This window comes from Schistocerca nitens, chromosome 1 (genome assembly GCF_023898315.1).
Source record: "Schistocerca nitens isolate TAMUIC-IGC-003100 chromosome 1, iqSchNite1.1, whole genome shotgun sequence".
NCBI lineage: Eukaryota > Metazoa > Arthropoda > Insecta > Orthoptera > Acrididae > Schistocerca > Schistocerca nitens.
The window spans coordinates 109,975,537-109,987,835 of NC_064614.1; the positions used below are offsets into that span (position 1 = coordinate 109,975,537).

The 12,299-nt window shown below is 41.5% G+C and overlaps 1 protein-coding gene across 1 annotated transcript in view; it reads left to right on the forward strand.

Annotated features, from left to right (window-relative positions):
• The window catches only part of LOC126253606 (RNA-binding protein Musashi homolog Rbp6), a 1,376,810-nt gene that overhangs the window by 1,028,729 nt on the left and 335,782 nt on the right, over positions 1-12,299 (forward strand). The window contains exon 6 of the mRNA XM_049955272.1: positions 844-892. Coding sequence (XP_049811229.1) covers positions 844-892 — 49 coding nt within the window. The remainder of the gene's footprint in view (positions 1-843; positions 893-12,299) is intronic.

Sequence of the window (12,299 nt, forward strand, 5' to 3'; positions counted from 1 at the left end):
TTTATCTTTCACTTTTTTCCATTTGGCCGTCAGTCCTATCTGGTACGGATCAATCATGTGTGGTATCAAGCAGAATAACACAATTTGTAAATCCCTTTAAATACATAAAGGCCCATCGGTAGCGACCGACCGCCTTGTCATCCTCTGACAGTGGCGTCATTGGATGCGGTGTAGAGCGGCACGTGGTCAGCGTACCGCTCTCTTGGCTGTCATCAGTTTCGTGATCTTGGAGCTCCTCAGTCATCACCACGAGGGCGAGCTCACTCCGTTCCAGTCCTCCCACCAAGGGAACATCCTTGGAAATACCGGGACTCGAACCCAGGTCGCCGGCCGCGGTGGTCTAGCGGTTCTAGGCGTGCAGTCCGGAACCGCGCGGCTGCTACGGTCGCAGGTTCGAATCCTGCCTCGGGCATGGATGTGTGTGATGTCCTTAGGTTAGTTAGGTTTAAGTAGTTCTAAGTTCTAGGGGACTGATGACCACAGATTTAAGTCCCATAGTGCTCAGAACCATTTGAACCATTTTTTTTTGAACCCAGGTCCCCTGCATGGTTGTCACCCGCACTGATCAATCAGCTAGAGGGGGAGCCTTGAAAAACACGTGTCACCAAAAAGTGAGCTGGCTTTAAGATGACAGAAACTGTTCCAGTACAATATACTTCTTATTACACTTATTCCCAATCTAATATTATTATTTATTTGGTTACGTTTATATGAAATAAATATTATACAAAGGAAAGGGTACAAACAAATTCATGGACATGCAAAATATATCTAATTCATGTTAAATCGGCGTGTAAAATTTTCCCCGAATATTGCTAATATTTTTTTTACTCCTTTTTTCAGATCGAGGACGCGATGCTGATGTTTGATAAACAGACCAACAGACACAGAGGTAAGTACCAAAGTCTATTAATGTTCATCTTTCGTTCACGTTTTCCATCCCGTTTCACTTTCGCAGTTTGCGATAGCCGGATACACAGCGACTGCGCGGTTCCTACCACTTAGTACGAAACTGGATTCTCTATTTAGCAACAGCAGGATTTTTTTTATTAACTTCGTCTTCATATTTAATATCTTTATACGACTTTGTCGTAATGGATTTTTGCAGCCCGGATGGACTGCAATCACAAGTTGGTTAATTGGAAAACTTTCGGAGGGAATTATTTCGATTGTGCGAATGAGGTGACCGCGGGTTTCTTTGGCGGGCGGTTAGTTGCCTCGTCTCTGCTGCTCTCCTCTCCACTTCCCTTCCCTGCGCAGGATACACACTGGCAGTTAATGAATAAAACGGCGGAGGGGCCAGACGGGCGAGCACAAAACAAATTTCCTTTTAATTAACTGCACTGTTCTGACACTCACAAACAAAAAATATATGTACAGAGTGAAACTTTAATGCCAGAATGGGAAACTTAATAAAGGCGGCGCGTCCCATGGATGCACACGCACGCACATATCGCGGCCACCTTTTATCAAGGACAACAAAGCCGAGTCGCATTTCATTTGCCAGAATGGCGGCAGTGTTTTGCGGCCGACGTAGTCTCGCTGGCGTGAGTATTTAACGGTTTTCTTCTGGTCGCTTCCGCCTCGTGGAATGTGAGCGATTCCTTCGTCATTCTGCAGAGTACTATATCGCCTGTGGCAGAAAAAGTCCGTGTAACATACCCAAACACTGACTATGGAAAACAGTTTGGAAACGACGCATTGCTGTCCTGGTTTGACTTTATCCATAGGTTTTTCGTGTTTCCTTGTCTTCGACCCCACAGTCTGGTAAATTAGTTGAAAACAGAACATCCTATCTCTGCAGGTGTGATTGGAATTACGATGCAGTTTTGCAATGCGATCACTCATCGAACGCGACGTACGTACGCTACAAATCATCGACTTTACTCTATTACACAAATATATAAATTCATCGACACATACACTATCCCTTCATAATTTAGTCTGGGGCATAATTTCCGAAAATCATATTAAATAATTAAGTAAATAAAAATTAAATTTAATATTACTCTTTCTTTAAGTTGGACTAAAACCTATTAAATAATTTCTCGTAGCCACATACTGATCCCTAGACCTATACAGATAGTCCTGAAAATGTGTGTCTGAATTTTTTTGCAGAAACGTAAATACTTGTAACATTCATAACGAAAACCTTAGGGCGCATGCAACAGATAACAGCAAGGAGGTGAGCGATTTGTACATCAGTTACTAAGTAATGTAATAATGAGGCGGTGAACTATTGATGCATCAATTACGTGTTGCATGCGCCCCACGGGTTTCGTTATAAGTCTTACAAGTACTTTCATAGTTATTAAAAATTGACAATCACGGATTTTCAGTTCTATCTGATGCGGTGAGGAATCTCTATGGGCCTAGGAGAAATTATTCTATACTTTTTACTCCAACTTAAAAAAGTAATATATTAAAAATTCATTTTTATTGAGAGAATTATTTCCAGCATTTTAGTCTTGTGTTTGTAAATGTTTCAGTCGATTTCAAACAATTTAGATTGCAGCAGAGATATGTCATAAATTTCAGGTCTATTTCAGTTTCCCTTTACCCGATTCAACCAATGTATAGCCTTCTCCTACGTGTCTCTCGCTAAAAGACCAAGAAAGTAAAAATTATTAGAGAGATTCGATCTGAGGTAGAGGCTTACCAACAATGGTTCTTCTCGGAAACCATTCGCGACTGGAACGGGAAAAGGAGAAAAATGGCAGTGGTATACAAAGTATCCTCGGCCACACACCAGGCAAGAAAGCGACTAAGAAAATCATTATCCATTTCTGAACTATGTTTAAAATTTCAAGTCTCTAGCTAACCTGGAATTTAGTTTAAAATTTGTACCTAACAGACAGACAATAAGGAAGCGATATCTCCCCCCCCCCCCCTTGCTTAGCCGTGCATGTACGATCGCATAGCGCACCGAACGCTCATTCCGATCATGCAAGTCCCTTCAGAGAAGCTGAGATGTCAAGCCTTACCAAACTTTTTCACCCCCATCCCTACCGAACAGACTGACAAGAAAGCGAGTTAATGTTGCATTGTTAGCAAGCTCTGAGCTATGCTTAAAATTTTAAGCCTCTAGCTGGCTGGGAAGGTAGTATAAACTCAATTGCAAAATTTGTACTGAAAAAAAACAGATAGGCAGACAAGAAAACGACCTAGTAAATACTTGGTAAAACAGTTCTCATCAACGAGCTCTACCCAACCTATCCGATGGACCTCGCTTGGTTGCAAGGCTAGTGCCGGATCTGTAAATCTGCTCCCAAGTGTTCCCAATTGGTTCTCCCTTTGCCCCACTACCTACTGTTGGGCTCAAAAGACCATACAGTGGGTCAGAACGGGAAAAGCCCTACTGAGTGAGGTGGTCACTGGTAACACACTGGAGGTATGTTGTGGAGTACGGCGGGAGATAGACTGTCTTGGGAGACAGTGTGTGCTTCATATTGCAAAAGTGTGAAAAGAAACTGACACATACGATCTTTTAATAGCAAAACTGAAACTACCCCTTCTTGGAAACATTTAAAGAAACAACAGATCTGCAACTAAATAACAAACTGCTGCTTTCCATGTTGTGTTACCGATTGTCACTTTATCATCATGAACACGGCATGGAGCGCAATAACTGAATGTAGCGTACTCACTTCTATGACGTTAACTGTTTCTTCCCTCTCTTCTTGCTTTAACTAATTTATAATTATCAGTGAAAAACCCAAAACCGAGGATGTTCTATGCTAATGGTTTATTTCATTGACCGGTTTTTGGTTTACAAGGCCACAAACTGACTAACTGAGAATACAGAACTAGTGATGGTTAATTAATTTAAATTATTACATATGCTATAACTTTATTTTACCGCAAGTGGATGAAGTTTGTGTATTATGGAATAGGATTTACTTTTGTGGTTGTATCTTCATATTGAACTTGTTCTCATCTCTCGAAGACAGTTTATCATAAATTTGAACTATTTGGCAATAAATATTTCTATTTCTCTCAACAAAATTTAAGAAACTTACCAGCGACAAAAAAGTTAAGAATAAGTTGCACATAGAGGCCAATAGAGCGTTATCCAGGAATGTGGAAAAGGGTTGTAAAAATGTGTATAATCATTTAAATTTGAAAGAAAAAACATTTTATGTACACAAAATACAATTCTGAGATGGTTCTTAATGTAAAGTCTTAAGAGAATTCCTTATCAGTAATAGAAGAAATAATTGCATTCGATAACAGATCTCTTAAGTTTATTAACTTCAAAACAAAGTTCTGAAAAAATTTTTTGTTTATGTAGTACAGATGATTCATTTTACTTTGATCTATATCCGTAAGTCACAAATCTAAGCTTCGCTCTCAGTGCCTGCACAATCAAGGTGGATTTTACGTATTGCCAGGTATTCCATATTGCCTGACATGTCGTCTTTGACTTCACAACATGGCAACAGAAACAACCGTATCCGAACCCAAAAAATCGAGCAATGTGTAATGATCTACTACCCTTTGGCTTACTAACTTTGATAGTTCGCAGTGTAAACTTTCACTAATTATTGCATATTTTTGGAATTTACCTCCAAAAATTTTCTCGAACTACGGAAACAATTTTTCTGCGCCGCAGCTAACACCATGTCTGGAGAGGAATAAGACTCGCTACAGATTATTATTGGAACATTTTGAAGTAGATACTAGATTATATGTCTCCTATTTGGGAGCACCATTTCCCAGTCTATTCCATAAGATCCAAAGTTCATCTACTCTACTCTTGAGCATAATGCTTTAATAATGTTGTCCTCATCCTTTCCAACTCATCTTCACGCCCGCGATCACTGACACACACACACACACACACACACACACACATTGTTATTCGTATATTTAGTATTAATGTTTTCCTGGTTTGTTCCTTTTGTAATTGCAAACACCTTCTAAGCTTTTCACGCTAATCAAGGCCGTATAAGCATGGTCTTTTCCGAATGTACTTCTGACCAAAAACCGATTCTGGTAGCTGATGTCCACAGTTTTTGTTAATCGTGCCCTTTGCGTCTTTATGAATATATTTCCATAGCAACTTTCATTCCCTAACAAATAGTTCTTTACATCTAATCGAGAAGTTAAATATCAATTTACATCAATTTAGCTTTAAATATTGTTTATTGTAGCGTAAGATTTTCTTAAAAATTCTCATCCTCCATTGTACTCCTTTAGGGGTTAAATTTCCAGAAACACTGAAACAATTATTGTTCTATTTCTAGCCAAGAAGACAAATACCAATTGCCATGGATGTACCTTTACAAATCCTTTAGTAGTTCTTCAGTAATTATTTATTTTCGAAACACTTTCACCCACTACTTTACCCCTTAGTTCTTGAATTTCCTAAAAGGCTGAAACATGTAAGTTTTTATTTTCTGATTGAGAAACCAAATACCAGTTTTCGTAGTCCTATCTTCAAAATTCCGCTAATAGAGACGTACTTTCAAAGAGTATTTCATCCTGTATCCCTCCCCTTCATGTATAGAATTTCGGACAATCCGTTCCTAAACGGTGTCTAAAGTATGAAATCCAAATTCTGCCCGAAATTCAAGTTTCTGTCCTTAGCGGTTTGGGCGGGGCAATGATGAGTCAGCGAATCGGTCTGACCCTGCTTCACGCTCTTAGGAGCTGCATTTCCAAAAACAGTTCAAAAATGGGTCAAATGGCTCTGAGCACTATGGGACTTAACTTCTAAGGTCATCAGTCCCCTAGAACTTAGAACTACTTAAACCTAACTAACCCAAGGGCATCACAAACATCCATGCCCGAGGCAGGCTTCGAACCGGCGACCGTAGCGGTCGCGCGGTTCCAGACTGTTGCGCCTTTAACCGCTTGGACACCCCGGCCGGCCCCAAAAACAGTGAAACACGCATTTTTTCATCACGAACCGGGGAGCCAGAAACCAATTTTCAAAGATTTAGCATTAAAATTTATATCGCAATTAAACACTTTCACAAAACCTTTGGCGCCCTATTTCACCCCGTTAGGGGTTGAATTTCCAAAGACAGTGACTTGCGTTTGTTTCGTTTCTAACAGAGGCGCCAAATACAATTTTTTATAGATTTAGCTTCAAAAATGCTTGCACAATGGCATATTTCCTTATAAGCTTTCATCTCCAGTTTCACCCCCATAGAGGATGAATTTCCAAAACCAATGAAACACGTATTTTTTATTTCTAACTGAGAAGCCAAATTTAAATTTTCATAGGTTTAGCTTTAAAAATGCTTTCATTATAAAATATTATCATAAAAAATCTCATCCCCTATATCACACCCTTAGGGGCTTCATTTTCAAAAACACTGAAACGTGTTTTTATTTGTAACCGAGAAGTCGAATATCATTGTTCACAGATGTAGCTTTGTAAATACTGTAGTAGTTCTGTAGTAAGGAAATTTTTCAAGAAAAGCTTTCACCCATTATTTCACGCCCATAGTGTTAAATTTCCGAAAATGCTGAAACACGGCGACATTTTTCAAAAAACCCTTAATCCTTTATTTCACCCCCTTAGGGTTGTAATTTCGAAAAATCTCTCCTTAAACGACGCCTACAGCATAACATCCACGCCTTGTCCAAATTTCAAGTTTCTATGCTTAACAGTTTGGGCTGGGCGATGTTGTGTCAGTCAGTCAGTCAGTTTGTCAGAACATTGCCTTCTGCATATAGAGGTTGCACTATTCAAGACGACGTTTTCCCTTTGTTAGCACCTCTCCCATGTCTAATATCTTTTGGAATGTCTTTCACCAGTATTGTATCCTCTTTGACAACAACAGTCAGTTAAAGTCTGACGATGATTGTGCAAGCTCAAAGCCAGTTAACGAAATCAGTTAATACATGAAACATCTACAACTTTGTGCTTTCCATTATTAAGTTCCAGTTTAGATAACTGTCGAGATTGGGATTTTAACTGCACAGTTAATCTGGAAGCGTGCGGGCCCCTCCGTGCCACGCGGTACTGGTGGGGTCAGCTAATCACGGCTAGCTCCCGCCAACGTAATCCCTCTCTCTCTCCATCCCCTCCCCCTACATTGGTACTGCGGCATCGCCTCTCTCGCTGGACTCACGGTAGTGCGGATGGCTTAGCGTGGCCCTGCAGATACTGCTAAGTACTCAGAAATACAGCCGGCTAAGGCGGCGGATGGGAACTAATTAAGGCCAACTGCCCGTCGCCGGAGCTGAACCGTGCCCCGCGGCACCAACTGTAACAGCACGTCCACTGCTGGTTTGCGCTAGTCGAGATTATGGCGAGCGCCCCAGCCATTGCGGAAATACCGCGGTGGCTCTTTGTACATCAGGCGGCGGCTTCCACTGCACCATTGGAGTGTGCACAGTATACAATCGCTACGGCCGTCGTGGCGACATTCTTATCACACGTGATGCGGTGCGACACACTATTGGGTGAAGCCACATAAGTATACTGTTCAGGCTATCTGGGACATTCCGTACCACATTACCACAGCTCCGTGTGTGGCCTTGGGAAACTTCCCGATAGACAACATCTTCAAAAACAAGCGTCGTGCACCGTGCGCAATTGCCCAGATCATATTCGTCCACTAATTGAGAATGAAAGAACTTAGCGACTTGCAACAATCTTCACACATAATTTCAAACCTTTACGATTTCAGTTCACTGACCCCCCTCCCCCCCCCCCCCACCCCCACAAAATGACGACAGGAAAAAAGTAACTACCTTTTTTTTGTTCATGCAACAAAACTTACGCATCATGCATGACGTTTTAATTCCAGTCGAAAGACACTCTACGGACAGTATCCACATATACGACCAAATGTACCTGCGAAATTATATTATTGTACAAGACGTAATGTAGGAGATAACACATCATAAACATTGATATGCGTGACAATTTTCTTCAAGCGAAGTACAAAGTACTCAGATTAAACTCATCCATTGTAATGCATCGTTCCCGTCAGATCACCGAAGTTAAGCGCTGTCGAGCTGGGCTATCCGTTGGATGGGTGACCATCCGGTCTGTCGAGCACTGCTGGCAAGCAGGGTGCACTCAGCCCTTGTGAAACAAACTGAGGAGATACTTGACAGAAAAGTAGCGGCTCCGGTCTCGTGAACTGACACACGGCCGGGAGAATGGTTTGCTGACCACATGCCGTCCCCCCTCCCCCTCCATATCCGCATCCAGCCTGTGAGTTGAGGATAACACGGCGGCCGGTTGGTACCGTTGGGCCTTCATGGCATTTTCTAGTGGAGTTAGAGAGTGTTTGATAATGAGAGCACTTAGCAACTTCCATCGAACATAAACATGATATGAAATCTTTTGTAAACTTTTTCTCAATTACATGCTTAACATCAGATACATAACACATTAACTCATTTATAAAGTAATCATAAGTTTGAAACTGTTTCATACATGGGAGACAGATTTTTTAAGGAATCGGGGTACTGGATATCTGATGTCTGGGAAGAAGTACTGTGCAATGAAGAACCACCTATGCTCCATAAGGTTGGAAATAGAAAGGGTGCGATATTGAAGCATATCTTAGGAACAGCTGGAGCAATTTCGACCATTTTATTAGATACAAGACCTGTTATTTGTATAAACATACTGTTGGGAGTATTATTCCCCACTAGCACTAGGTTTAAGGGTGTGGACGAGAAGGGTGATATAGAAGCATCGAGAAAACGAGCTGTTGGCATTAATTTCTCATCTTATGTTGACTTGGAATAGCTTTGAAAGTATGAAGTGCAGTCCGCCTCTTGCTTGTGCTGCTCAATGTGCCAATCAGGCGAGAATGGTCACTGCAAGGAGCCACTAATATTGTCAGCGTGTCTCGGAACTTAAGGCACATGGCTGAATATCACAGATAAACTTCACGTCCACTCTGGAGTCGTATGGTTTAAACAGCAGAGAATCATTATGTGTGTGTGTGTGTGTGTGTGTGTGTGTGTGTGTGTGTGTGCAATGTATCTCAAACATGCCTATGTTCGCCAGCCGGGGTGGCTGTGCGGTTCTAGGCGCTACAGTCTGGAACCGCGCGACTGCTACGGTCGCAGGTTCGAATCCTGCCTCTGGCATGGGTGTGTGTGATGTCCTTAGGTTAGTTAGGTTTAAGTAGTTCTAAGTTCTAGGGGACTGATGACCTTAGAAGTTAAGTCCCATAGTGCTCAGAGCCATTTGAACCATGCCTATGTTCAACGTCTCCTGCTAAGCACCTGGATCGATTTTAACCAAACTTGGTTCACGTATTAATTGTTACCTGGAAAGAAATATCGTGTGCGTAAAAACCACGAACCTCTAGTAGAGATAGGAGTAATAACGAGGTGATTGACATAGGAGGGGGGAGAAGGAAGAGTTGGGCAGAGAGAGGGGAGTGAGGAGTTGGACAGACACAGAGGGGGGGGGGGAGGAGGAGGTAGACAGAGAGAAGGTGGAGAAGGAGATGGCCTGGAGAGAGCAGAGGAGGAGATGGACAGTGAGAGGGAGAGAAAGAGAAGATAGACAGGGGGCATGAACAAATAGAGGGGAGGAGGTTTTGATAGAGAGAGGGGAGGAAGGGATGGAGAGAAAGAGGGGAAGGAGGAGATAGGCAGAAAGAGAGGGAGGAGGAGATGAATCGAGAGAGAGGTTGGAAGGGAGATAGGGAAGTAGAGCAGGAGGAGGAAGTGGGAGATGGACAGAGAGAGAGAAAAGAGGAGATGGACTAGTGGAAGACTGGAATAAATAAATACCCAGGCAACGCCGGGTTTCTCACCTAGGATACAGTAAATGGACTGAAATGGAAAAAGAACTGAAATGAGCCCAAATCGCACTATGTAAGAGACAGAGTAACAGTATGGGCAGTTATACGGCAACACACAACAGCCTGTGTTCCTGTAATTACTTATTGTGTAAAATGCTATGGTAAAGAACACATTCAGAAATGATTCATGCAAACACTGGTAAAATTTTGCAGCTGGAAACAACATACGTAAAATGTTGGCTGCACTGTTTACAGTCTATACTTATTTTTCAGTTGTAGGTGGTCGTTGCTGTTTTCTAGTGACAGTTGATATCCGCTGGTCATGTCGCCTGGAAAGATTTATATTTAGTTAAGCCGTTCACCTCAGATACTTCCAGAACCGTTTAAGCCCAGATCACGTAAGAAACAGATTGACCGTCCTTACGGCGGAACAGGCAACCGTAAAAATAGTTTTCCCATCGGTCAACAAATGTCGCAGGCGACGCTACAATGCTAACTGACCTGCCCATGTCACGGAATTGGCAACGCTGTATCTTCGGTGACGTAAATGACGCTGACTTGCGTTCGGCTAGAGCGATGCGCGCGAAATGCATTCGTCACACTGCTGACTGTAGTAGCTCATGATCGGCTGTGGTTTTTCCCGAGTTTTCAATCTAAGAATGTAGATTAGCTCCTGTAATTCTACAAACCAAGTTTATTTCTACTGTAGGGATACTTCTCACAGTCATATGCGAAATGAAATAAAGGGAAAGTAACACACAAATATTTCTCGTGAGTTACTGTTTAAATGCAGACTGTATTGCAGTCGCATAGGTTTTACACTCGCCTTCCGTGCCATCTATTTCCTCTTTGTTATACAGCTCTTCTGATACGGATTATGGTGGTAAAAATATCTCCACGTGCAGGTTAACACTAGAAAATTTTCAAAATCTTCTCAACGTCTTTGAAATATAATCCGTTAATTTACTGACAAATATTGCACTGAGCAGTGGGTTTCGCGTCCTGTCATTACCGACATAATTATTTTCCTACGCCACTTTGTTTGTTTTGTCAAAACCAGCGGGCAAAATAATCTTATCTCAATATCAAAGATTTACATCGTAGCTGTAACTAGAAGTCTGCGCGGACAGGAAAAATGCCACCGTCCGTATGTGCACCGCATCCACAAGATCATTATCGACATCTGCCAAGTTGCTTATCTGCATTCTGAGATAGTAACGTTTTGTAAAGCAGTTTACCCACCACTGCTCTGAAAAGAGACTTGTGCCTGGCCTGAATTTTTGTCTGCTGATGTCCGCACTCGGTTGTGATGCGAATTAAGGCTTGACATATTTCAGTGACAGTCATTTCAAATTTAAATTCTTTTACTTTGCATGTAACTTACCGTAAATGATATAACAGTGGCACAAAACGATGAATTTTGGATTGTTGTTGAAAGGGGGCTGCAAACGCGGTAATATACGAATGAAAGCGTGTTTTTCGAGCATATTTTGGCGGAGTCAACTTTGAAGAGCCACAGATGGCATACCATAATTATGTAAAAAATTTACTTTGTACAGTTTAAAGATAACCCGCAAATATTCGCAACAGACGTACGCTTTTATCTGCAACACAGTTACTACTAGGGATATCCGCACTCGCGCAGACCTGTTACTATAAGTAGTGTTGTTTTCCAGTGAAAGCTGTGTGAGGATTATTAGCGCACAGATAAAAAAAAAATTAAAATAGGCAGCGTCTATAGTTTGCATGTTATGCTCGTTCTCTTCTATTCTCTTCCCTTACCTCCAGTATAAACGCTTGTTCACACGTATAAACGAATGGCAGTGAACATTGGCGAATTATCTATGAATACTCATTTGCAGCAGTGTAAACGAGGTTTTACACTCGCTCACTTCGCTCTCCAGTATATACCAGGATTTAGAGGGACCCGATGACCTAGCAGTTAGATGATGGCTATTATTCATTTATTTCAATGTTGCGATTTCAGCTCTAGAGCCATTTTAAAGTACCAAGGGAAATGTCTTGTAAGGTAATGCTTCTTAAATTTTTTACCAAATGTTACCACACGATGCTTTGCAGTTAGTTATCCATATCTTATATTGGATTCAGTTTTCACATTGCACACAAAATGCCTCTACAGCCAAAATTACGATAGTGAAGTGAATAAACAGTTTAAAAAAGTCCAAATCGCAGCAAAGATTTCATTTAAAAATTATATGATATGATTCATGTACAGGAAGGGCTGCCACGTTATATCAGAACCTAAGATCGACAAAATTTAGATAGGATCGAATGCTTAGGGCTCTTTATTAATTCTTACTCGTAACTAATTTATTGATTTACCTGAATTTAAAATCCACTCCACTTTCTTTATCTTTGACGGGAAATCTGAACATTTGTAGTTCAGCATTTGTCCGTCTACTCCTTCCACAGTTGATATACTCGTAGGCCCTCGGCATGACGACTCGATCCACTACCACCGGTATGTCAGAAACAGCTGTACTTCACAGACGCCACATAGTGGAAAGCTGCACGCGTTCGGCCGATGTTGCCACATATTTCACA